General features: G+C 40.5%; 1 protein-coding gene across 1 annotated transcript in view; it reads left to right on the forward strand.

Moving 5' to 3' along the window:
• Window positions 1–26,416, forward strand: part of nudt6 (nudix (nucleoside diphosphate linked moiety X)-type motif 6) — a 141,848-nt gene that overhangs the window by 41,805 nt on the left and 73,627 nt on the right. The window contains exon 3 of the mRNA XM_043674063.2: window positions 24,650–24,705. Coding sequence (XP_043529998.1) covers window positions 24,650–24,705 — 56 coding nt within the window. The remainder of the gene's footprint in view (window positions 1–24,649; window positions 24,706–26,416) is intronic.

Here is a 26,416-nt window from a genome sequence, read left to right on the forward strand (position 1 = left end):
TTGAGGTTGGAAGCTGTGGGTGGGAGATCTCCTGAGGTGATGAGGTTCTGTATGGTCTGGGAGATGATGGTTTGGTGATGGGGAGTGGGGTCATGGTCGAGGGGGCAGTTGGAAGAGGTGTCCTCGAGTTGACGTTTGGCTTCAGCGGTGTAGAGGTCAGTGCGCCAGACTACCATTGTGCCCCCTTTATCCGCTGGCTTGATGGTGAGGTTGGGATTGGAGCAGAGGGACTGGAGGGCTGCGCGTTGTGAGGGTGAGAGGTTGGAATGGGGGAGGGAGGTAGACAGGTTAAGGCGGTTAATGTCCCTGCGGCAGTTGGAAATGAAGAGGTCGAGGGCAGATAATAGGCCAGCGCGGGGTGTCAAGGTGAATGCAGTGTGTTGGAGGTGGGCGAAGGGGTCCTCGGAAGGTGGGCAGGAGTCCTGATTGTGAAAGTAAGCTCGGAGGCGGAGACGACGGAAGAATTGTTCGACATCACGCCGTGTATTAAATTCATTGATGCGTGGACAGAGGGGGATGAAGGTCAGTCCTTTGCTGAGGACTGATCATTCGTCCTCCGTGAGGGGGAGGTCTGGGAGGATGGTGAAAACTCGGCAGGGCTGGGAACTGGGATCTGGTGTGGGTGTAGAGCTGGGAGTGGGGGCGGAACCTGTAACTGGAGTGGGTGTGATAGTGGGGGGAATGGGGGTGGAGTCATGAGCAGGGGTTCTGGGGGTTGGAAATAGTGACAGTGGGGTCTGTGGGAGGCATGTCAGCAGAATGCAGGTGAGTGGCGCTGGTGGGGGCGGAAGTGGTGGTGACCATGGCAGTAGGGGTGGCGGAAGTCACTGAGCATGTGGCATCAGCGATGATGTGAAGGGTGGAAGTGATGTCACGTGTGATGCATGAGGAATTGTGAGGGGTGGAAGTGATCGTGGGAGTGGCCATGATGGGGGTGGAAGTGACATCATCAATCAGCATGTGGGTGGCAGCTGCATCAACCGCATGGCTAATGGCAGAATAGATTCCGAGGCCAGGGGAATCTTCTGGAATATTTGAGGAGCGCTGGTCATGGAGATGGGTGGATAAAAGTTTGTTGTACTTACAGTTTTTGAAATGATGTCTGTATTGAGTTGGTCGCTGGAGATGGAGACAGAGAGGTCCAGGAAAGGGAGGGAGGTGTCAGAGGTGGTTAGGGTGGAAGGTGTTGGTGAAGTTAATTAACTGTTCACCCTTCTCTTGGGAGCACAAGGTGGCGCCAGTACAGTCATCAATGCAGCGGAGGAAAAGGTGGGAGAATGGTGCCCATGTAATTGTGGAAGATGGATTGGTCCACCCTCAGCTCCTTCCCACACCTCTTGCCAGGAGGCCAACTTATTTAACTGGCCATGTTTTAGCTGCTGTGTGGGGTTTTGTTTGCCAGCTGGAAGATTCCAGATAGCACAGAAATGGGGCTTAATAGATACCTTAATCATCTCAGTTAATTGTCCTGCGTCCCTAACCAGGTCTTCCTGAAAATTACCCTGGAGTGGAATGATGTCAACAAGCTTCACAGAATGTTGTGTTTATTTTCCTCAGTTCCTATCCCATTGGCCTCTGAAAATAACCTTAGTTGCTATTCTGGCCAGTACTGTGACTTGGACTTTGAAATGCCAAGTTTCTTTAGACTGCGTAGTACAACGTGGTGACATAGTTTCTCCTCTTCCTAACATGGCAACTGAAGGTTTATTTAAAAGTAGATATGTGTAGTAATCAAGATTCTCTGTTAGTATATATCTTATAGGGTCCTGCTACAATTTCATCAACAGTTTTATAGGTTATATAAATTGCAGCTGTTATTTCAGAATTAGCATACTTTTAAATCTGACAGCAGATGGCAGCATTTGAGGTAGTTATCCTGTTCCGGTGTTTGTCGAGAACATGTTTGAACATGTTTTCAAAGTTTTTGGCACCAAACAAAAAAACAAGTTGGATAATCTGCAATGATGTTCCTTTGACCAATTTGCATAGCATGCCATGCTAATTAAATTGATTTAATTAGGTGATAAACAAGATTAAATTTCTGGCTTATTTGTTTTGTTAAAATAAGATAATCCTTCCATTTTATTCATTCTCTCACATTCTGAATTTTGCCCACTGTACCTAGAGGGAAACAGGGGCTTAGTGATGCGGTAAGCAGTGAGAAAGTCATTAGATGAGTCATCCTAGGCATGTTACATTTTTGCCCCTCCACTTGCATAACCCAGGAAAACAGGCACCACTGAAATGAATGATCTTATTCACACAAATTAAAGGTTAATAGATGTTTGCCTTATTTATACGTTTCTGAAAACAGACTTTGAACCTCAGAGACTAATCTGTCTCTGCTATATTGTTGATAATTGGAAAATATTGCGGACAGTGTATTGAATATCATATTTATCCGATGAAAAGAGTGAGTGAAGTAATGTGTGAATGCCAAAGTCACAAGTTTGCTCCAAGAGTCCTATTTGTTAGGGAAACTTTGTGTCAACATTGGCTTTCCCAATATGATAATGGCCATGAGGAAAAGAGGCTTCCTTGTATTGGTGGGTTCTGTCCCTACCTCTGAATCAGAAACCCAGATTTTGAGTTCCACTCCACAACTTGATGGTTATGAAGTTTACATGCATAACATGGTAAAACAGGTGACAATCAACCCGCAAATCCTTCCACTTAACCTCTGGCAGATGCTAAGAGCAGAAGAGACTTCTGATCAGCTATATTTGATCAACCCTCTAGCTATAGCGACTGGTTAACAATCTGTTCTGGTGAAACAAGCTATGGAAAACAGCCAGTTTTCTGGGCCTAGTGATATCGTTTTAACCACGGATGTGCAATATTTCTATTTATCATCCTCCATCAGGATGGTCTGAAAGCTCTCTGCTTCTTCCTTAAAAAAGACCACCATAGTCTGTACACCACGATACCCCTTCCCTTGGCTTGTTCTCACTTTGAACAACTCCACCTTTCACTCATTTCTTTTCTCTAAGTCACAGGTACCACGGATCCCAGTTATGCAATGTTCTTTGCAGGGTATGTAGAACATTCCTTGCTTTAGTTGTGCATGGGTCCCCATCCACAAGTCTTTCCCTGATACACGATGTCCTCAGTGTTGCTTCTTATGCTCATCCGGAATTGGAAAAATGAATCAGTTTTGTTTCCGATTTCCATCCTTCTCTCACCTTCAATTCATCCATCCCTGACTCTTTCCTTCTGTTTCTTGACTTCACTGTTTCCATTTCTGAGGCTACACTGTCAACCAGTATTCATTCCAAGCCCATCAACCCCCATTGGTACCTTGACTGCACCTCCCCTTAATCTGTGTCCTGATTTGAATCCATTCTCCCTGTTTCTCAGTCTCCATAATATCTGTTCAGATAATATTACTTACCACCAGCCCGTCTCCGAATGATTGCCTTTTTTCTCAATTGAGGATTCCACCACTCCTGTATTTGTTGACAAAGCCTTCATGTTTGATCCATCTCTTATAATTCTACCTTCGTTCCTTCCCCTCCTTCTCAGAACAGTAGAATTCCACTAATCCTTAGTTTCCACCTCACTAGACTTCACACTCATAGGATCATGCTTCGCATTTCCACCACCTTCAGCAGAGTGCCACCACCAAGCACATGTTCCCTTCCCTTCCACTGTCAGTATTCAGCAGGGACCGTCCTCTCCATAACACCCTGGTCCAATCCTGCATCACTTCTAACACTTGTCCGCTCCCCCATGGCATCTTCCCATGTCCTCGCAAGTGTAACACTTACCTATTCACCTTTCTTTTATGTCCAAGATCCCAAACACACCTTGCAGGTGGAGCAGCATTTCAGTTATACTTCTTCAAACCTATTGCATTTGCTACGTGAATTGCTGTAACTTCTGCATTGGTGCGACCAAACGCAGACTGGGTGACCGTTTTGTGATACACCTCCATTCTATCCATAGAAATGACCCTGACCTACCAGTTGCTTGTCATTTCAATAAACCACCTTGCTGTGATGCAAACATTTATTTTTTGGGCCTGCTGCAAGTTTCCAGTGAAGCACAGTGCACATTTGAGGAACAGCACCACATTTTCCACTTAGGCATTGTACATCATCAAGGTATTAACATTGAATTCAATAGCTTCAGTAACTCAGAAATTTATGCCTGCCTTCCACTTCTCCAACAAGTGATATGTTTGTATTTTGTTTACTTTGCACTTTATAGCAAGGACTAATTCTCTCCCTTTTATATCTTAATTTACACTCTTTTTAACCTTATTTTTCTTTCTCAGTATTAAGTCTTTCTTTTTTGTATTGGGTCTATAAATCATCTGCCATATTGCTTTTCTTCTGCCTGTCAAAAGCATAAAACAAACCTATTTTCCAACATCTTTCAGTTCTGAAGAAGAGTAATACCAGACCCGAAATGTTAACTTTGTTTCTTTGTTCACAGATGCTGTTAGACTGCTGAGTTTCTCCAGCATTTTCCGTATTTGTTACAGAAAATAAACGTAAATGTGTGCTTTATCTGCCTCACATATCTCTCGAAGCGACAAGTCTTTTAAGTCTATGGGGAAGAAATTCCATAGCATTACTTTGGGAGAAGATTAGCACAAAGCAGATTTATCAAAGAATCTCTGCAGAAATTCTAGGTGCACCACTCTAGGGATCCATTTGATTAAGTTATACTTATTCAGTGATGGCAATATGGCTATTAGAAAAATATTGCTTTAAGCCAGATTTTGTGTATTATTTCAGTGAAAGAAGGCAGCTGTTACAGTTTACACGCTCACACATTCCACTGTGTTCATCTGTAAATTGAAATGTCATGAAAATTACATTTCATGGACTTCACAATGAATCACAATTTTTTTAACCAAATTGCTTTTCCATTACATCTTAACACATCTCTAAAATGGAACTAATTAATCTTTCTTATGGTGTTATGAGTACACCTTTTTTCAACTGATGATATCTATTTTTCTAAGTTTTTTGTTTGCTTGACACGGACATTTCCACACTAATTGATGTCTATTTGGAACTTTCTACAGAAGATATCCTTTCCCAAGTGGATAGGGCAGTGACGTATGATCACCACATTAAAACTAATTAATGTTTTAATATGAAACCACTTACTAAAATTTGCCTCAAATTTTCTTTTTATTAAATGCTAATATTTCAACATTTTTACAATTACCTTACTCAAACAAACCATTCAATGTGTTCAGTCTGTACTAATCACATTCCAGCTTGTCTAACGCCATTTTTCCCACCCAATATTGCCGATGTAACAGAAATATCAGATTAACTCAACACACTTTGCTGTGTTTTCCCACAACCAATTTGATTCATGACCCACAGCATTGTGGGGTTGAATCTTACATTATTTTTGCTGTGATCAAGCTCTTTGAAGGGATTTTCACCATGAGCCCTAGCAGAGTTTCTTGCTATATCTTAACAAACACACTTCATTCAGTGAAAAATGCAAGCGAGCATGCCAGGAGCATGCCAGGTATACTTGAAAACAAGTCAATCTGTTCAAGCTTCAACATGGAACTTTTGCATGCCAAACAGCATAAGCAGACAGTGGTGGAGATAAGCAATTCCATAGCCAACGGATCAGATCTAACCTCTGTAGTTCTGCCACATCCAATTGTGAATGGTGATGGGCCATTAATCTTAATCACAGGAGGAAGTGTTGGTCCCTCAATGTTTTACAATTTATATAAATAAATTGGATTAAGGAACTGAAGGTATGGTTGCAAATGACACAAAGATAGGAAAGAAATTTGTGAAGAGGACATAATGAGACTATAAAGGGATATAAATAAGTTAAGTGAGCAGTCATAGATTTGGCAAATGGAGCATAATGTGGGAAAATGTGCGTCTCCATTTCAGTAGGAAGAATAAAAATGGAGTATGTTATCAAAATAGTGAGAGATTGCAGAACTATCTCAGGGATTTCAGTGCACATGAAGGTTAGTAAGCAGGTACAGCAAGTATTTAGAGAAACTCACAAACTGTTTATTGCAAGGTAAATTGAGTATGGAGATGATGCTTCAGTTATACAGAGCATTAGTGAGACCACATGCAGAGTACTGTGTATAGTATTGTATTTGATTTGATTTCATTTGATTTACTATTGTCATATATACAGTGAACAATATTGTTTTGCATGTTATCCAGGCAAATCACATCTTGCATAAGTACATCAGGGTAATAGAACAGAATTGTACTGTACTGTATGTGAGAATCTAGAGAGGGATATAGACAGTTTGAGTGAATGGGTGAAAACTTAGTAGATGGAATATAATTTGGAAACTGAGAGGTAATTAATTTTGACGGGAAGAATAGAAGTGCTGAATATTATTTAAATGGAGAAAGACTACAGAAAGCTACAACACAGAGGGATTTGGGTGTCCTCATACTTGAATCGTGAAAAGCTAGCATCCAAATTTAACAGGTAATAGAGAAAGCAAAATGACTTTTTTTTAACTTCAATGATAAAGGAGGATAAAAATAGGGAGGATTTGCTGAAAACTATAGAAGACAATAGGCCACAGCTGGAATACAATGAACAGTTTTGGTCCTCATAACTAAGAAAAGATATACTGGCATTGGAGGGAGTGTAGAAAACGTTCACTGAGTTGATTCCAGGTATATATGCATTTTCTTAGAGAGGAGATGTTGAGTAGGATGGACTTGTGGTCACTTGAGTTCAGAAGAATGGGATGATATCTTATCAAAACGTACAAGATACTTGGGGAGCTTGAAAGGGTAGATGCAGTTAGGGAGAGTGTGACCAGACAGCAGAATCCCAGTGTTAGAGGTTACCTATTTAAGACAGAAGACCAGAAATTATTTTCTCAGAATCTGTGGAATTCTTTACGACAGAGGGCTGTCAAAGCTGGGTGTTTATTTTCCAATCAAAAAGGGGATCAAGGATTATGAGGTTAAAGCAGGAAATTGCAGTTAAGGAATACCAGATTAACCATGATCATGTTGAATGGCAAAGCAGACCCACTGAGCTGACCCTCCAAATGGACCCCACCACCAAGGATATATTTCCCTCCCCTCCCCTATCAGCATTCCGTAAAGACCACTCCCTCCGTGACTCCCTCGTCAGATCCACACCCCCCACCAACCCAACCTCCACTCCCGGCACCTTCCCCTGCAACCGCAGGAGGTGCAAGACTTGCGCCCACACCTCCCTCCAAGGCCCCAAAGGAAACTTCCATATCCGCCACAGATTCACCTGCACCTCCACACACATCATCTATTGCATCCTCTGCACCCGATGTGGCCTCCTCTATATTGGGGAGACAGGCCGGCTACTTGCGGAGCGTTTCAGAGAACACCTCTGGGACACCCGGATCAACCAACCCCACCACCCTGTGGCTCAACATTTCAATTCCCCCTCCCACTCCACCAAGGATATGCAGGTCTTTGGACTCCTCCATCGTCAGACCACAACAAAACGACGGTTGGAGGAAGAACGCCTCATCTTCCGCCTAGGAACCCTCCAACCACAAGGGATGAACTCGGATTTCACCAGTTTCCTCATTTCCCCTCCCCCCACCCTGTCTCAGTCAAATCCATCGAATTCAGCACCGCCTTCCTAACCTGCAATCTTCTTCCCGACCTCTCCGCCCCCACCCCAGTCTGACCTATCACCCTCACCTTGACCTCTTTCCACCTATCACATTTCCGACGCCCCTCCCCCAAGTCCCTCCTCCCTACCTTTTATCTTAGCCTGCTGGACAAACTTTCCTCATTCCTGAAGAAGGGCTTATGCCCGAAACGTCGATTCTCCTGTTCCCTGGATGCTGCCTGACCTGCTGCGCTTTTCCAGCAACACATTTCCAGCTCTGATCTCCAGCATCTGCAGACCTCACTTTCTCCACTGAGCTGAAGGTCCTACTTCTGCTCCTATACCTTTTTGTCTCCTTATTTAAGGCAGAATGTGACTGCATTGGAAGCAGTTCAGAGAAGGTTTACTGGACAAGCACTTGGAATGGCTGGGATGCCTTTTGAGAAAATTAAGATGGTAGGCTTGTATCTGCTAGAGTTTAGAAGAGTAAGGGGTGACTTGATTGAAGTATACATGAGGAATCATGACAGTCGATGTGGAAAGGGTGTTCCTCTTGTGGGTAAAATCTAGAACCAAGAACTACTGTTCAAAAGTAAGTGGTCATCTGTTTAAGACAATGAGGAGAATTATTTTTCTCTCACAGTAAAACAGTAGATGCAACCACTTGAATATTTTTAAGGTGGAGGTAGGTAGATGCTTGATAAGCAATGGGATGAAAGTTGTTTGTTGTAAGCGGGAATGTGGAATAATGAATGATGAAGCAGGCTAATAGTTTTGGAGTAGGAGAAATACCTATGTTCTATTAAGTCTCCTTAACAGAAATGCAGTGCTGAATTTTACTGGAATTCAGCTAAACGTCAATTTTGTTGAGTTTCAAGGATGGTCTCTCTGAGTGAAGCTTAGCAAGATTTCTCATGATACCTTCTCAAACTTGCCTCATTACTAATGCACCATGCCCCTCTGATTTCCTGCACATTGTATCCTCCCATTTACCATAGGCACACTCACACTATCTCATCTGCTACTCACACTAAGGCTCCATGTCTACCACTCTCACTATCACATTGTAACATCTTCCCTCACTCATTCTCACCCACTCAATCCCTACACCACTAATCCTGACCTCTGTTTTCTAGGTAAAAACAAGGACTGCAGATGCTGGAAACTAGATTCTAGATTAGAGTGGTGCTGGAAAAGCACAGCATGTCAGGCAACATCCGCGGAGCAGGAAAATCGACGTTTCGGGCAAAAGCTCTTTATCAGGAATAGAGGCAGGGTGCCTGCACAGTGGAGAGATAAATGAGAGGCGGGTTTGGTGGGGAGAAAGTAGCATAGAGTACAATAGGTGAGTGGGGGTGGGAATGGAGGTGATAGGTCAGAGAGGAGGGTAGAGTGGATAGGTGGAAAGGAAGGTACGCAGGTAGGACAGGTCATGGGGACGGTGCTGTGCTGGAAGGCTGGAGCTGGGGTGAGGTGGGGGAAGGGGAAATGAAGAAATCCACATTGATGCCATAGGGTAGAAGTGTTCCAAGGCAGAAGATGAGGTGTTCTTCCTCCAGGCGTCGGGTGGTGGGAAGCAGCGATGAAGGAGGCCCAAGGCCTGCATGTCCTTGGCAGAGTGGGAGCGGGAGTTGAAATGTTGGGCCATAGGGTGGTGGGGTTGATTGGTGCGGGTGTCCCGGAGATGTTCCCTAAAGCGCTCTGCTAGGAGGCGTCCAGTCTCCCCACTGTAGAGAAGACCGCATCGGGAGCAACGGATACAATAAATGATATTGGTGGATGTGCAGGTAAAACTTTGATGGATGTGGAAGGCTCCTTTGGGACCTTGGATGAAGGTGAGGGAGGAGGTGTGGGCGCAGGTTTTGCAATTCCTGCAGTGGCAGGAGGGTGTTGGGAAGGAAGGATGGGTTGTTGGGGGGTGTGGACCTGACCAGGTAGTCATGGAGGGAACGGTCTTTGCGGAAAGCGGAAATGAGTGGGGAGGGAAATATATCCCTGGTGGTGGGATCCGTTTGGAGGTGGCGGAAATGTCGTCCAATGATGTGGTTTGTGCGAAGATTGATAGGATGGAAGGTGAACACCAAGGGGTTCTGTTCTTGTTACGGTTGGAGGGGTGTGGTTTGAGGACGGAGGGGCAGGATGTGGACGAGATGCGTTGGAGGGCACCTTTAACCACATGGGAAGGGAAATTGCGGTCTCTAAAGAAGGAGGCCATCTGGTATGTTCTACTCATTCAGGACACCTCACTACCCGTCTTTCATCAGATTAGCCATTGGGCGAGCCACATTCATCTCACTCAATTCCACTCTTTGTTTCTTTCCGGAGGAAAAGACTCATTATTAAGCAAAAAGAGCCAACGAGGGAGGTAAGGTATTTGATATTCAGCTCTTTGCCACCTACAAAAAGAGGATCCTGACATTGACCACTGCAAGTGGCAGACATCTGTGCCCAAATCCCTGGACTGATATTGTTAGCTGCCCTTGACTTGCCCTTCAGTCAGGAAGACTTGGTTCTGTGTTTCCTTTGATTTGATTTAGGACTACTCCCCTTAGACTTTGAGAAGTGGACGTTTGATTGATGCATATGCAGTCTATTTGCTGCATAAACTGGTAACACAAGGTGCAGATAGTCTTAGAGTTGTACAGCATAGAAACAGATTCTTTGATCCAATTCGTCCATGCTGGCCAGGTATCATAAATTAATCTAGTCCGATTTGCCAGTATTTGTCCCATATCCCTCTAAACCCTTCTTATTCATGTACCCATCCAGATGCCTCTTAAATGTTGTAATTGTACCACTTCCTTTGGCAGTTCATTCCAAACGTACACCGTGCTGTGTGTGAAATAGTTGCCCTTTAAGTCTCTCTTAAATTTTCCCCTCTCATCTTAAAGCTATGCTCTCTAATGTTGGACTTGCCTATCCTGGGAAAAAGACCTTAGCTATTCACTCTATCCATGCCCTTCATGATTTTATAAACTTCTGTAAGGTCACCCCTCAACCTCTGACAATCTAAGGAAAATAGTCTCAGCCTATTGCTATAATACAAACCTCCAATCCTGGCAACATTCTTGTAAATCTTTTCTGCACCCTTTCAAATTTAATAATATCTTTCCTATAACAAGAAGACCAGCATTGAACAAAATATTCCAAAAGTGGCCTAACTAATGTCCTGTACAGCCGCAACATGACCTCCCAACTTCTATACTCAATGCACCGACTGATAAAGGCAAGTGTGCTAAATGCCTTCTTCACCATCTTGTCTATCTATGAATCCACGTTCAAGGAACTATGCACCTGCAGGTGTCTTTGTTTGACAACACGCCCCAGGACTCTACCATTAAGTGTATAATCCTGTCCTGACTTGCCTTCCAGAATACAACACCTCACATTTATCTAAATTAAACTCCATCTGCCACTCTTTGGTCCATCTGATCAAGGTCCCGTTGTACTCTGAGGTAACCTTCTTCACTGTCCACGCCGCCGCCAATTTTGGTATCATCAGCAAACTTATTAACCATTCCTCCTATATTCACATCCAAATCATTTATGTAAATGACAAAAACAGTTGACCCAGATCCTTGTAGCTCATCACTGGTCACAGACCTTCAGTCTAAAAAACAACCCTCCACCACCCCCTTCTGTCTCCTACCTTCAAGCCAGTTTTGTATCCAAATGGCTAGCTCTCCCTGGATTCCTTGCTAACCAGTTTACCAAGTGAAACCATGTTCCACGCCTTGGTGAAGTCCATATTGACAACGTCCATCCACTCTACATCATCAATTTTCTTTTGCACTTCTTTAAAATCCTCAATCAAGTTAGTGAGATACGATTTCCCACGCAGAAAGCTATGTTGACTATCTCTAACCAGTCCTTGCCTTTCCAAATACATGTAAATCCTGTCCCTCAGAATCCCCTTGAACAACTTAACCACCACTAACGTCAGACTCACCAGTTTATAGTTCCCTGGCTTTTCCTTACCATGTTAGGATACAGATATCTCAGCTAGGGGCCCAGCAATCACTTAATCTTCCCACAAAGTTCTAGGATACACCTAATCATGTTCTGGATTAGTGGTGCTGGAAGAGCACAGCAGTTCAGGCAGCATCCGAGGGGCAGTAAAATCAACATTTTGGGCAAAAGCCCTTCATCAGGAAACGTCGATTTTACTGCTCCTCGGATGCTGCCCGAACTGCTGTGCTCTTCCAGCACCACTCATCCAGAATCTGGTTTCCAGCATCTGCAGTATTGTTTTTACCTACACCTAATCATGTCCCGGGGATTTATCCACCTTTATGCATTTTAAAATGTTAAGCACCTCCTCCTCTGTAATAAAGAACAGAGAAAATTTACAGCCCAGGAACAGGCCCTTTGGCCCTCCAAGCCTGAGCCGATCCAAATCCACTGTCAAAACCTATCACCCAATTCCGAAGCATCTCTATCCCTCTGCTCCCCATCTACTCATGTATTTGTCCAGACATACCTTAAATGAATCTACCGCGCCTGCCTCTATTACCTCTGCTGGCAACGCGTTCCAGGCACCTCTCACCTTGAACACATGACTTTTTGTTATTGCATCCCTCACCCTGGGAAAAAGCTTATCTTTGTCTACCCTGTCTAAACCCTCATGATGTTGTAGACCTCATTTAGGTCCCCTGTCAATCTCCTTTTTTCTAATGAAAATCCTAACCTACTCAACCTCTCTTCATACCTAGCACCTTCCATACCAGGCAACATCCTCGTAAACCTTCTCTACACCCTCTCCAAAGTGTCCACATTTTGGTAATGTGGCGACCAGAACTGTACACAGTATTCCAAATGCGGCCGAACCAAAGTCTTGTACAATTTTAACATGACCTGCCAGCTCTTGTACTCAATACTCCATCCGATGAAGGCAAGCGTACCATATGCCTTCTTGACCACACTATCCACCTGTGTTGCCACCTTCAGGGTACAATGGACCTGAACTCCCAGATCTCTCTGCTCAACAACTTTTCCCAAGGCTCTTCCGTTTACTGTACAATTCCCTGTAGAATTAGACTTCCCAAAGTGCATCACCTCACATTTGCCTGGATTGAACTCCATCTGCCTCTTCTCTGCCCATCTCTCACACCTAATCTATATTTTCCTCTATTCTTTGACAATCCCCTTGCTTTCTGCTACTCCACCAATCTTTGCGTCATCTGCAAACTTGCTGATCAGACCAACACTGATCCCTGTCGAACATCACTGGTCACCTTTCTCCATTTCGAGAAACTCCCTTCAACTACTACTCTCTGTCTCCTGTTGCTCAACCAGTTCTTTGTCCACCTAGTTAGAACACCCTGCACACCATGTGACTTCACTTTCTCCATTAGTTTACAATGGGGAACCTTATCAAACACCTTACTAACGTCCATGTATATGACATCTGCAGCCCTTCCTTCATCTATCAACTTGGTCACTTCCTCAAAGAACTCTAATAAGTTGGTAAGGCACGATCTACCCCGTACAAAACCATGTTAATATGGACACTTTTTCAAGCTAGCACTCTTGAAATAACTCCACGATGCCCAGTATCCCGTCACCAAGTCTCTCTTTATTTACAGATGCATAATACATGACACTAATCCATCTAGCATAGAGCCAGCTCTTAGAGTAAGCAGTAGCCCTGACACTCCTGTTTATTTTTTTTTTAGTGCCCTTCACATCAAAGGGCAATGCGTCTCCTGTTTAATTTTTGACACTCCTGTTTATATCTGTAAGCCAGGGCTCCCTGTTAAACTAGGTTAACAGCCGCAATCAGGAAACTCATATTCTATGAGATCCACCTGGCTGACATTGTGCCAATCACTACAGCTTATTTCTCCAAGTTCTCTAGCTTCCATGCCCTTCTCCACTGTAAATACTGATGCAAGACACTTGTTTCGTGTCTCACCAATCTCCTGTGGTTATACATATAGATAGCCTTGTTGATCTTTAAGGGGCCTTATTCTCTCCCTAGCTACCTTTTGCCCTTAATGGATTTGTAGAATCTCTTTAGATTTTCCTTAACCCGATTTGCCAAAGCTATCTTGTCCCCTTTTTGCCCTCCTGATTTCCCTCTTGAGTACTCTCCAACTGCCCTTATGCTCCTTAAGGGATTCACTTCATCTCAGCTGTCTACATCTGCCATATGCCTCCTTTTCTTTTCTCTCTAGTCATCCAACATACCCTACACCTACCAGCCTTGTCCATCACAGTAATAGAAACTTACTGCATCTGGGCTCTCATTATCTCTCTTTTGAAGCCTCCCATTTTCCAGCTGTCCTTTTACCTGCGATTAATTTCTCCGGATCAACTTTTGAAAGTTCTTGCCTAATACCATCAAAATTTGCCTTACTCCAATTTTGATCTTTAACCTTTAGATTAGGTATACCCTTTCCCATAACTACTTAAAACTAATAGAATTATGATCATTAGCCCCAAAGTGCTCCCTCACAGATATCTCAGACACTTGCCCTGCCTTATTTCCCAAGAGAAGGTCACATTTTTCTCCTTCTCTAGTAGGTACATCCGCATACTGAGAAAAAAAAAATTCTTGTGCACCCTTAACAAATTTCTCACCGTCCAGTCCCTTAATATTATGGCAGTCCCAATCTATGTTTGGTATATTAAAATCACTTATTGTTACAACCCTATCATTCTTAAAGATATCTGAGACCTCCTTACAAATTTGCTTCTCAATTTCCCACAGTTGGGGGGCCAAAATGAAAGCTGTGGCAGCCAGAAAAATGTCTTCACTGACTGTCCACAAGCTCCTTGTTCCTCTGCAGCTTATGCAGTTGTTGTTCCCACACTTATCAGATAACATTAGCATAACCAATCATGCTGGCTTGTTTCTAAACTATACATCGTCTGCCACGCTAATTCCCTCCATTACACTTAACCTATCACATTACAATACCATCGTCTTCAGTATTAGCTCGTCTATCAGTGATTTAACTAGCCTATCACAGTGCAGTGCACTACCATTATCTGTAACTGGAGGGGGATAAAATAAGCACTACCGCACTTAGGTGGTAGTGTGGGGGTTAAATTTTTAAAAAAATAAATAAATAAATAAATAAATAAATAAATAAATAAATAAATTGTTCTGGAGGGCTCTCAAAAAAAAAAATAAAAAAAAAAAAATATCTGTAACTGGAGGGGGATAAAATAAGCACTACCGCACTTAGGTGGTAGTGTGGGGGTTAAAATAAAAAAAACAGGTGTGCTTGCCCTTTGAGGTGAAGGGCAGTGTTTGTCACTGGCCACTTGAGTGTTTGCCTATTGTGGAAAAAAAAGAAATCTGTAACTGGAGCTCTGTAATTTGATTCTGGGCATGCATTTCAACACTATGTTAACTACATAACTGCCAGAGTAACTTCCATAGCAGTAACATTTCAATGATAGGTGCCGGTGTGATCTAAAATGTAGCAGAACTCTATTGAAGTTCAGAAGCATATTTGGATTCAAGCCGGACCCTAAAAGTGTGATAAAGCTGGTAAAATGTCTAACGTAAACATCTATGGGTAGGGTTGTGCGGTCACTGCCAATGAATATGTCCTGAGATGGGATATTGGTGACTGTTGTTTAGATTAGATTAGATTAGATTACTTACAGTGTGGAAACAGGCCCTTCGGCCCAACAAGTCCACACTGACCCGCTGAAGCGCAACCCACCCATACCCCTACATCTACCCCTTACCTAACACTACTGGCAATTTAGCATGGCCAATTCACCTGACCTGCACATCTTTGGACTGTGGGAGGAAACCGGAGCACCCGGAGGAAACCCACGCAGACACGGGGAGAATGTGCAAACTCCACACAGTCAGTCCTGAGGCGGGAATGTTAATGATGGAGAACGTATTTGAGATTTGGTAGGGGTGTGAGAAGGCATAGCATTGTCACTGAGAGGAAATTGATTAGTATTAGAATTGACATCCATTTAAAACAATGTAAGTGAAGGAATTGAAGGGTGTGAATCTTCAGTTGTTGATGAGAAAGAGGCTAGAAATATGCTTGATATTTTGTGTTCATCTCTGCAACCCTGCTGGAGTGGCATTGGAAAGTGCAAAAGTTCTAGTGTAAATGGTAAGTTTGCAATTTAAGGCATAGTCACCATCAAGCTTATCTACTTTGTGCTAGCTGAAAGCTTTGATTCATGGTGTTTGAAAAGGAGAAAATAGAAACAACTGTTAATATTTTAAATTTAGACAAAGGCTGTGATGAGACTCTAGACTAGCCACAATCAACTGAGCAAGTCTGTTAATAAATGAAACAAGATCCTGTGCAGGGTGTCTATGAATAATTTAATATAAATACAGCTTATATTCACAAGGGACAAGAATTCTACTTTCCAAAAACTAACAGCCACAACACCATGAAACTCAAAGGAAAAGCATGCAGTAATGCAAAAAATAGCACAGCTTCTATCCAATGGGAGAAATACAAAGAACAGGAGAGGATGAAAAGAATTACCAGGAGGTATAAAAAGAAAAAATGAAAAGAAACTTGAAAGGCATATCAAAATCAACACAAATATTTTAAATGATGGTCAGAAGTAACATGGGCTCCTTTCCAATGTTGCCAATGAAAATAAGGAAATGTCAGAAATATTGAATTACTTTGCATTCCTATTTACAGTAAAGGAAGATGTCTGCATGCAAGGTATCCCATGGAAAATAATAATGAATCCAGTTTAGGGACCAAACAAAAAGTTCTTTATGAAAAATTTAAGAAAATAATTACATTGAAGAGTGAATTAATCTGATCCTGGGAATTTATCAAAGTTTTTATAGGAAGTAGGTGGGAAGTTCGCAGATATCCGAACTATAATCTTGCCATGTTATCTTGATTTGGGAACTGTTCCTTAAGATTGGAAAATTGGATATATTAATTTGTTACTTAAGAAAGGTGAAAAAGGAAACCAGGGAACTATAAGCTAGAGAGCCTTACATGTGTTACCAGGAAATTACAAGTCTGTGTGTAGTTAAAGATAAAGTGACTGAATACCTTGAAACTTTTCAGCTGACCAGAGGGACACAGCATGAGGCTCTCGAAGGGGAGTTCAAGTCTCACCAACCTTATTTAGTTTTTTCAAGAGATTGCAGGGGAATAGCAATTTATGTGAACCACGAGAAGACATTTGATAAGAGACTTTTAGCAAAGTTGAAACCCATGAAACTGAAGTCAGATTATGATCTGGTGGTGAAATACTTCCTAAAAGAATAACAATAATAATGCTACTATTGGCATCTTTCAAGGATCAATATTGGAACCTCAACTATTTAGAATGATACAAAATCAAAGGTGGTGTAGATTGAAACACATAATTACAAAGATACTCGTATAGTAAGTGAATGAGCAGAATCGTAGTAGTTGGTTTCAGTGTAGGAAAATGTGAAGTTATTGAAATTGGAATAGGTAGGATAGAACAAAATAAATTCTAAATGGTGAAAATTTAAACATAGACTTGGAGTTTAAATTTACACCTGGGCGTGTGGTAAAGGTTAAGGTGAGCCCACCTACATTTGACCAGCTCACTCAGCAGCCATTTAACATCCTTTGGAACATAATTGGCTTGAAGTGGGGTTTCTGCTTCCTATTGGAAGGACATATTGTCCCAATAGTGCCACCAGGATTGGTATCCAATATTGGATACAAGGAAAGTGAACTGTGGTGGCACCCATACTGTGAAATTTAGAAGGTAAGCAGATGGTTTTACCAGGGGGAGCAGATAGAATTGACAGAGAAGCCAGTTGCTTGCTCCTAAAAAAATTGTTTCCTCGTGATACGTTTCTCTGCTAGTGATCAGGACTTGCTACGCATTAAAACCATAGTTGTTAGTTTTATGTTATATGGTTACATAGTATAACATGTTAATACACTGAAGTTGACCTCTTAGATTCATCATCCTTTGTAAACGTCTCATGTTGAAAGCCATTGTGTGAATCTGCTTTGTGCTTTTGGAATTGACTAACAGCCATACTCAGGTTTGAGTACAGCCCTTAATTCTGCATCTCACATCCGATTTGTAAGATTATTATTCTATCTTGTGTAAATCTGCCTTTGAGGCAAGTTGACCTATGAATTCTGTTCAATTGAAACTTAAAGTCTGCACCATGCTATTTCAAATCACTTTGTTAACTGATCGAAGAATAATTTCTTTGACATTGCTTACTAAAAACATGTACCATTTATAGCCCAATAAACTAAATAGAAGCATTTGAAACTATTTCAAAACGTATCTTGAAGACCACGCCCTCCTCCCTGCATGTGTTTACAGTAAGTATACAGTTTAAACTGACTTCAGCTGAACTTTCACATCTGTTTCCAGCACGAAGACCAATTACATGTTTCTCTTCAGCACAAAACCTATTTATTCAGAGGGAGGAATAGGAAAATATAATGCAAAACAAATTAATTCAAGAATAAAAAGAAATGTAATAAAAAATGTTACAATTAAACTTTAAAAACCTTAAGAGTCACACTGAGGAAATGACTGACTTAAGCGAAAATAAAATAATCAGCTTTTTATTAGGCAAATAAAAAATATTTAAGCTACAACAATTATCAATCCTTTGGCCCGACATATGTCACAGAGGTATGATCTAAAAACACCAAGATAGAGAAAGAACTGTTAGGAGAATTAAAAAGATAAGTTTTAAAGAATGTGAGGGAGTTGGAAAGATAGCACTGTTGGAGAGAGAGAATTCCAAAGCATGAGATTAGGTGACTAAAGGCCAAATCGCCAATCGTGTGTCAAAATGGATGGGCTCAAAGTCAGAAAAAGAAAGAATTTGATGGAGGAGGTGAGTAGACAAGAGTTAATTGTAAGGTTGGATGAGATTACAAAAAGGAGGAATGGGATCATTAAAAGATTTATTAAATTAATGTATTAAGACATGGTGTAGGTCAGCGAAGAGAGGTAATGGGCTAGATTGACTTAGTGCAGGATTAGATAAGGTTAGTAGAGGGTTCAATCTAACTGTGTTTAAAGAAGTTAGAGGTTAGGCAACTAAGTAAGAAAGCATTAATATAAATAGGGAAAACGCTGGAAATATTCAGCAGGTCATTCAGTATCTGCAGATTTTCAATTAATATTTCAGGTCAACGAGGTCATCAGAAGTGGAAAAAGAAAACAGACTTCCAATATAGAGGCAAAGAAAATGAAAGGGGAGGATAGGACGAAAGGGGTAATCTATGATAGGGTGTTAAAAAGGTGACATTAAGTAGCAAAAGCAATAAGAGTTCAAGGCAAACCAGATTGGTAGTGGGGTGCTTGTGAAAAGAAATAAAAAATTGGTGCTAGAGGAGGTGTAAATGGGTTATTAGTGAAATTGCCATCAATTGCTGCCAAAAGAAAAGTAGGGGCAGTGGTTATGAACTGAGGTACATTTTCATTTCATTTTCAGTTTTGATGCCAATCTGACATGAACTTTCTTCACTCTTCATGTAGTACAGACCTGCCTGGTGCTTTCACTCCTTTTAGTTTTTTTTCCAGTTTCCAGCATTTGCAGTCTTTTGATTAATGCATTATTGAGATTGGAAATGACAAAGATGAAAATATCAGTGGAAGATGGGATGAAGCGGAGGAGAGCACTTTTATGAAAGTGAATATAGCTGGAGAAAACATGGAATCTAAAGATAAGTTCAGGATCAATTAATACCAGTTTTTAAACAGTAGTACAACTGGAGACCAACTGGCTAGTAAAGAATAATGGAATTGATTGCAAAAGTTTGTTTATGCCCTAGACTGAGACCAGACATCTGTTCCTTAAGGCACTTGCATCACGGCATATGACATTCCAGTATAAAGATCTCTCCTTCAGTCACATTCTTAGTGTGATGGGCTTAGTGTAGTGTTTTCAGTTAGTTAGCAATGTCTAAGCAATATACATAAATATCAGTAAGAACAAAATGTGAACTTTGAGATTTTGGAGAAGATTTATAGCTCAGGTTGTGGATCAGGTTGTACATTTGCTGACTGGGCTGGTAGATTTGATCTCAGATGTTGCGTCACCATGCTAGGTAACATCATTAGTGAGTCTACGATGAAGCTTTGGTGTTCTGTCCCACTTGCTATTTATCTATCTCAGTTTGTTGTGGTCAGTGATATTATTTCTGGTACTGTTTCTGAGAGGTTGGTAAATAGGGTCCAAATCTATATGTTTGCTAATGGTGTTCAGGCCTACAAGAAAAACTGGCCAAGCTCTCTCACAGCAAAACACAAACAATTCAGAGACGTGGATAAAGAACCTGTCTGACTGATCACTCACAGACACGGAAAGAGCCGTCCTAGTATGAGGGATGAACTTCAACCACAGGGACGCGGATAAAAAGGACTTCCTAACGGCACTGGAATCCACCCTGAAAGACAATGGACTTACAGAAGAAACCCAGTAGGCCATATGACAGACAGTAGCACCAACACTAAGCAGAAAGGAAAAAAGGAACACCCTCAACACACTGGAAGGAAAGCACTGGAAGGACTGAGAAAAGACAGAAATATCATAATTCTACCGATAGACAAAGGGTACATGACCATCATCCTGAACAGGACACAATACATTGAGAAAGCAAACACACTACTCACAGATATCAATACCTACCAACAGGTGGCGATGGACCCTGCTCCACAGCTAGAAAACAGCATGACAGTGACCCTGCAGAAACGACATAAGATAGATGACATTAATAAGACAGACCTCCAAAGATGAAATCTGAAGGATCCAACACACCCTGTTTCTACAGATTACCATAAGTACATAAACAAGGGGCCCCCTCAGGCCCATAGTCTCACTTCCCAGTACACCGCCATACAGACTAGCAAAGGAACTGCAACACAAACTGAAACACCTAGTAGAAGACTCAGCCCACTCCATCCACTCCACCCAGGAATTCCTTAACATCATCAAAGACACCAAGATAAAGGACGACGAGGTCATGGTTTCATTCGACGTGACTGCACTATTCACATCAATAAACATCACCCTAGCCAAAGAAACACTGGCCTTGCTGCTAGACGAATGAATGACACAAATACCTGACAGCACCAACTCCATCACCAAACTCCATCAGCATCCTCAAACTAGTAGACCTGTGCCTCACAATCCACTTCACTTCAATGACAAAATCTACAAACAAATCAACGGGACGTCAATGGGATTACCAATATAAGGACTTTTAGCAGAAGCAGGTATACAGATTTTAGAACAAGTTGTGATGTTGAGTATTGGAACTACAAATCCAAAAGTTCTACACACTATCAGGTATACCAAGAGTTTTTGAAAGCAACAAATCAAAAAATATCTACTGGTGAAGTAAAAGAAAAACTGAAATTCTGAGAAATATCATGTTTCAGACAAAACTTTGAACTTTTTTTCAATGGAAAAATGTGGCAATTGAAGCATTATGAATGACTTAAGAAACACACAAAAAAGAATGATTCTTAATAGACTGCTAATTCTAGATTTGTCTACATCCTTTAGCAAACCCTGAAAACTATTTTTTTGGGGATGCCTATTACTTTGACATAAAACTTGAGATTAATTTAGCGTATGTGAATAAAACTAAATCAACCAATTGGCCTTAATGATTTTTTTTTCACTAATTTCTTTTTGAATACTTTCAATCTCAACCATATAGACTTTCTGTCAAGTTGGTGAATGAACTACCTACCATATGTTGTCCCTTTAACCAAAACTGATATATACACAATGAGACATCCATCTGGATTGTCTTGAGGTGTGGGTGTCTGCACAACCACTGCCCCTGAGGCAGTTTACTCTTTATCATTAAGGCTTTTCAATCCCTTATGTATTGCAACACCCATTCACTTACACCTGCACATAGTAGGTTATCAAATACAGCTATCTACTATTGTATCTAAGACCTCTCTGTTCAGATTTCATTCTAGACTGGTCTTCTCTCTTTGTTACTGATATCAGAGTCATGAAATTAGTTACATGATCTTGAACTACATGAATCTCATTATACCAAACTACATTCACTGATGAATTTAATTAAAGTTCAGTGTTCTACGATTTTTATTATTCATTCATAGGATGAGGGCATTGCTGGCTAGGCCAGAATTTATTGCCCATCCCCTTATTGCCAAAAAGGCAGTTTAGAGTCAACCACATTTTGCTTTGCTAACCTCCGTTTTTCCATTTGGACCTGAAGATTAACTGTGAACTATTATGTAAATATACATATGTCTAAGTGGCTGTTTTATTAAAATACATTTTATATTTATCAAAGCAGTCATTTTTTTTTGATGTTTCAGAGACTGACTCTTTCTCCAGTCAATGTACTCACCTTTTCTCAGGAATATTTCTGGCTTGGTTTTTAATCCAAGTTGCAGGTTCTGTGGTATAATGTTTTCTAGAAATATTTATGATTCACAACAGAGCTGGCCTCATTATAACTTTCAGCAGTACAAGATTTCAAAAGGGAACATTTGTTATGTGTAATGTATGTGGAGAAAAGCCAATTTTCAAAGGCTAACATTTGCAAAGGTTGATTGGAAACAGCAATTTTAAAGTAAATTCATGACAAAGCAGTGGAAGGCATTCAAAGAGGAAATAGTGAGAATACAGAACAAATATATTCCCACAAAGAAAAACAATACTGTATTCTCAAATCTAGTGCTCTTTGAATATTAAGGGATGTAAGGCTAGAATGAGAAACAAAAAGAACCTGGAGACATGAGAGCTTAATACAGCATAATTCCTCTAACATCATAGAAAGTGCAACAAAAAAAAGGAAATTAGGAGCAAAAGGTGTTTGGAAAAAAAGCTGACAAGTAAAATTAAGAAAATCCAAGGATGTTAGTAAATACATGAATAGCAAGAAGATAACCAGAAAGGGGAGGATCATTTTTTTTAAATAGGAAGGTCATGTCTGATGACTTGATTGAATTTTGAGGAGGTCAATGAGGGTCACACAATTGATCTGGTTCAAAATGTATTTTAGGGAGGCTTTTAACAAGGTTTAGACCTTTAAACAAGGTTTAGCTCACCCTAGTTAACCTAAATGCCAAGTTGGATCCAAAATTGCCTGAGTGGCAAAAAGTAAAGGGTAATGGTTGACAGGCATTTTTGAGACACTAAAAAGCTGTTTCTATGGAGACCACAGGGATAAGTACTATATCCTTGCAACGTATATATCAATGGTTTATATTTAAATGTAGGGAACATTATTAAGCAGTTTGTGGATGATGTGAAAATTGGCTTTTGAGAAAGTGAGGAAGAAAGCTTTAAAGCTATATTAATGGACTGGTCAGGTGAATTTTAAAAAATGGAAAATAGAACTCCATCCAGAGAAATGGAGATAATGCATTTGGGAAAAGAAAACGAGCCAAGATAATGCACAATAAATAGAACACTGGGAAGTGTAAAGTAGAGGGATCTTAGACTGCTTGTCCACAGATTCCTGAAGGTAGCAAGACTTAAGATAGTTAAAATCACTAAGGCGGGGGGGGGGGGGGGGGAAGAAGGGGGTATTTCCTTTAATAGATGAGGTATAGAATATTAGTCCAGTGAAGTTGTGCTAGATTTGTAAACACACTTATTAGACCATAACTAGGACTCTAGTCACCCCAATACAGAAATGCTATGATTGTACTAGAGAAAATAAAATGGAGATTTATGAGGCTATTACCAGGACTTCAAATTTTTAGCTCTGGGGAAAGGTTGAACAGACTGGGATTGTTTTCTCTGCAATTGAAGCAGTTGATTGGAGACTTAATTGAGAAGTAATAAATTATGAGGTGCATAGGTACAATGGATAAAAGGGGCCCAAGCCCTTAACAGAGAGGTCAATTACCGAAGGAAATTAATTTACAGTAGTTAGTAGGATTAGAGAAAGATGAGATTTTTTCTTTTCATCCAGTGAATAGACAACATCCCTGTCTGAAAGGGAAATAGAGGTGAAAATATTCATCACATTTAAAAAAGACTTTGATATTCACTTGAAAAACCATAACCTAAAGTGTTATTGACCAACAGCTTGTGTACCTAATTTTCTAGTGTAGGCTACTATGATTCTAAGAAATGGTTTGCTGCAAGTTTGTATCTACTATAAATACCTTATTAGGTCCAGTGACATTAGTTTTTTACTTTCATCAGAGTCTTATTTTCACATTGCCCAGTATCTAATTTTACGAAATAACTACCTGAAAGTCACCATTCGTATACTTATCAGTTAACTGATGTCTTCTATGATAAACTTAAATGGAGAATATGCAAAGCTTTTTTTGAACTTCTGAGAAAAGCAAACTCAAACCAACAGTATGTGAGTGAAGGAGAGACAGCTTACGAGAAGTAAAACACTTTTGAAAGTCACACTGCATATTCTGATGATGTATCACTGGACTTGAAATGTTAACTTGTTTCTGTCTCCACAGATGCTGCCAGACCTATTGAGTTTCTCCAACACTCTGTCTTTGTTTCTTTTGTTCTTTGTTTTTCTTTTGTTTTATGATGGATTCTGATGGTTACAGCACTGCCTTTGTGAATTATTAGTGTTTCTTTATCTACCTGAATAAATCAAGAAAATGTGTTTTTTTTTAAATACTTAACTTTATTTGGGAGATCACTTAAAGGAAGGGATGAGATAAATATTTTCACAGGACTACCAAGTGTAGCATTGAAAAAGACAGGTCACTATTGCTTGGTTCTCCTGTTTTAAGAAGTTTCTGAGGCTTGTTACGCAAAAAGTCCACCCTAAAAATATTACAACTACCGAGCAGAGGCTAAGACTCTTGACCCAGAAGTATGGCCACTTCAGTGGCTGATTGAAGTCCCTACCTTGGCAGGACCCCAAAACAAGGCAGAAAAGGAAACCTGGGCAATCTAGTTCTCTACTTCCACACCTTTACATCCACAACCTAGCAACCTTAGAATAAACACTAACATTTGAAGATATTAACTTATAAAAAGGACACTCAGGTTTTACTTTATGTAATAATTTTTTGCAGAAATTTATTTCATGCTAATCTCCTGTGATCTCCAAATCCTGTACTGCAAATTGGGCACGTATTCAGGCTTTGTTTCTTGTCCATCCTGCAGGTGCTGTGTTTGATGAAGCCACTGGTAAAGTTCTGGTTGTGCAAGATAAAAATAAGGTAAATTGAATGGCAATAACACATTACATTCCTGTTGGGTAAGCCTGACATTCCAAGAAAAAGCCAATTATTGGTGCATGACAGTGTTTGTCTGATTGTTGCTAGAAAAATTCAATACAGTGGGTTCTGATATAATGCAATAGTTCCGTTCTTGTGTAACCTCGCATTATAAAAAAATCGCAATAGTCGTGCCACCTAAGCTAATGGGGCCGGAATTGCATTATAGTCAATACAGGTAAGGAACGTTCACGTTTCACAAATAACAGTCTAAATTCTTCAGTTGTGATAAAGCCAATTCATGTTGAAGAAACACGCGTTATAGCAGAACCAACTGTAACTCATAATCATATACCAGTCAGATAATTGATGTCCAGTGTGAAGCACTTACTTAAATGGGGAACAGATACGGCTGCATTTGACATTCTGCACAAAAATTAGGAAAATCTACTCATTGTGACTTTATGCTTCCATCCACAATATTACCAAACTAAATTATCTGGATTTAAGAATTAGGGTACAAGTTAACAGCTGGAGAACTTACCAAAAATCAAGCATAGCAAAGTAACGATCGAGCCCTCCACTATCACCTGATGAAGAAGCGTCGCTCCGAAAGCTAGTGTGTTTCCAATTAAACCTGTTGGACTATAACCTGGTGTTGTGTGATTTTTAACTTTGTACACCCCAGTCCAAATCACCCCAGTTGCATCTCCAAATCATGATTATATGGAAAAAGTATGCTAAGAGTAACTCGTTTATTTTGGCTGAGGAATAAAGTATGAAAAAACATCGAGATGTATTTATGTCTCATCTCAACTTCATTAGTGAAAGTCTGCAATTTGTTTTAACTAAGCTGATCAACACCAGTTTTAAACATAAAATGAATTCTTGGCTTGCACACCTCCATGAAGAGCAATGTAGAAAGGGAATTGAAGGAGGGATAATACTGCAACACCACAAATCTGTGATATGTTCCGCATTCCTATTGTATAAATGTGTAGGAAATCAGTAGAAAAATATCTGTGTAAATGGAGATGTCCCAGGAGAAGGCTAAAAAAAACTCACACCCTGTCCTCAGGCGTCATCTTGAGCTGTTCATGGAAATAATATATATATTTGGATTATAAAACGCACAGGAAACATATAAATTGTAGTAAAAAAAATTTTTCCACCTTATGTCTAAATATCATTAACATTCAGCAGTAGCTACACGAGGAGATACAGATTAATGTGTAGGCTGTACACTCAAATGCCATATGGCTTTTTTCATCTTTTTATGCTTATATTTCATTTTAAATGATATCTGGATGAGCAAAATAGATGGATCAAGAAATGGCAGATAGGTTTTATTGCTGCTATCAGTAAGTTAGTACTCAAGGATTAAATCATGTTTGTGAGTTAGATGTTATCTGCCTCTGCTAGTTCTGTTTGGGGATGGGATATGTAAAATAGGGTGGGTGTCCAGGCCACCATAATCCCAACTGTTCCCTGGTAATTCCTATATTACAGGAGTTGGGGCAGATGCCAAAGTTGGCAGCTTGTCTGCCATACTTAAATAAACATAAAATAAGGATGAATAATATTGTGGAAAGTTCAATGTTCTCCATTATAAACCTGCCCATGCAAAATACGCACTTTTTGTTTCAGGTTTTAAAATGTTGGGAACATAGTTGGGATAGTGCTCTTTGTGCATCCAATCACCCCCTTCAGTTCA

This window comes from Chiloscyllium plagiosum, unplaced genomic scaffold (assembly GCF_037043375.1).
Source record: "Chiloscyllium plagiosum isolate Xiang-an unplaced genomic scaffold, Cpla_swu_hap1 HiC_scaffold_36, whole genome shotgun sequence".
NCBI lineage: Eukaryota > Metazoa > Chordata > Chondrichthyes > Orectolobiformes > Hemiscylliidae > Chiloscyllium > Chiloscyllium plagiosum.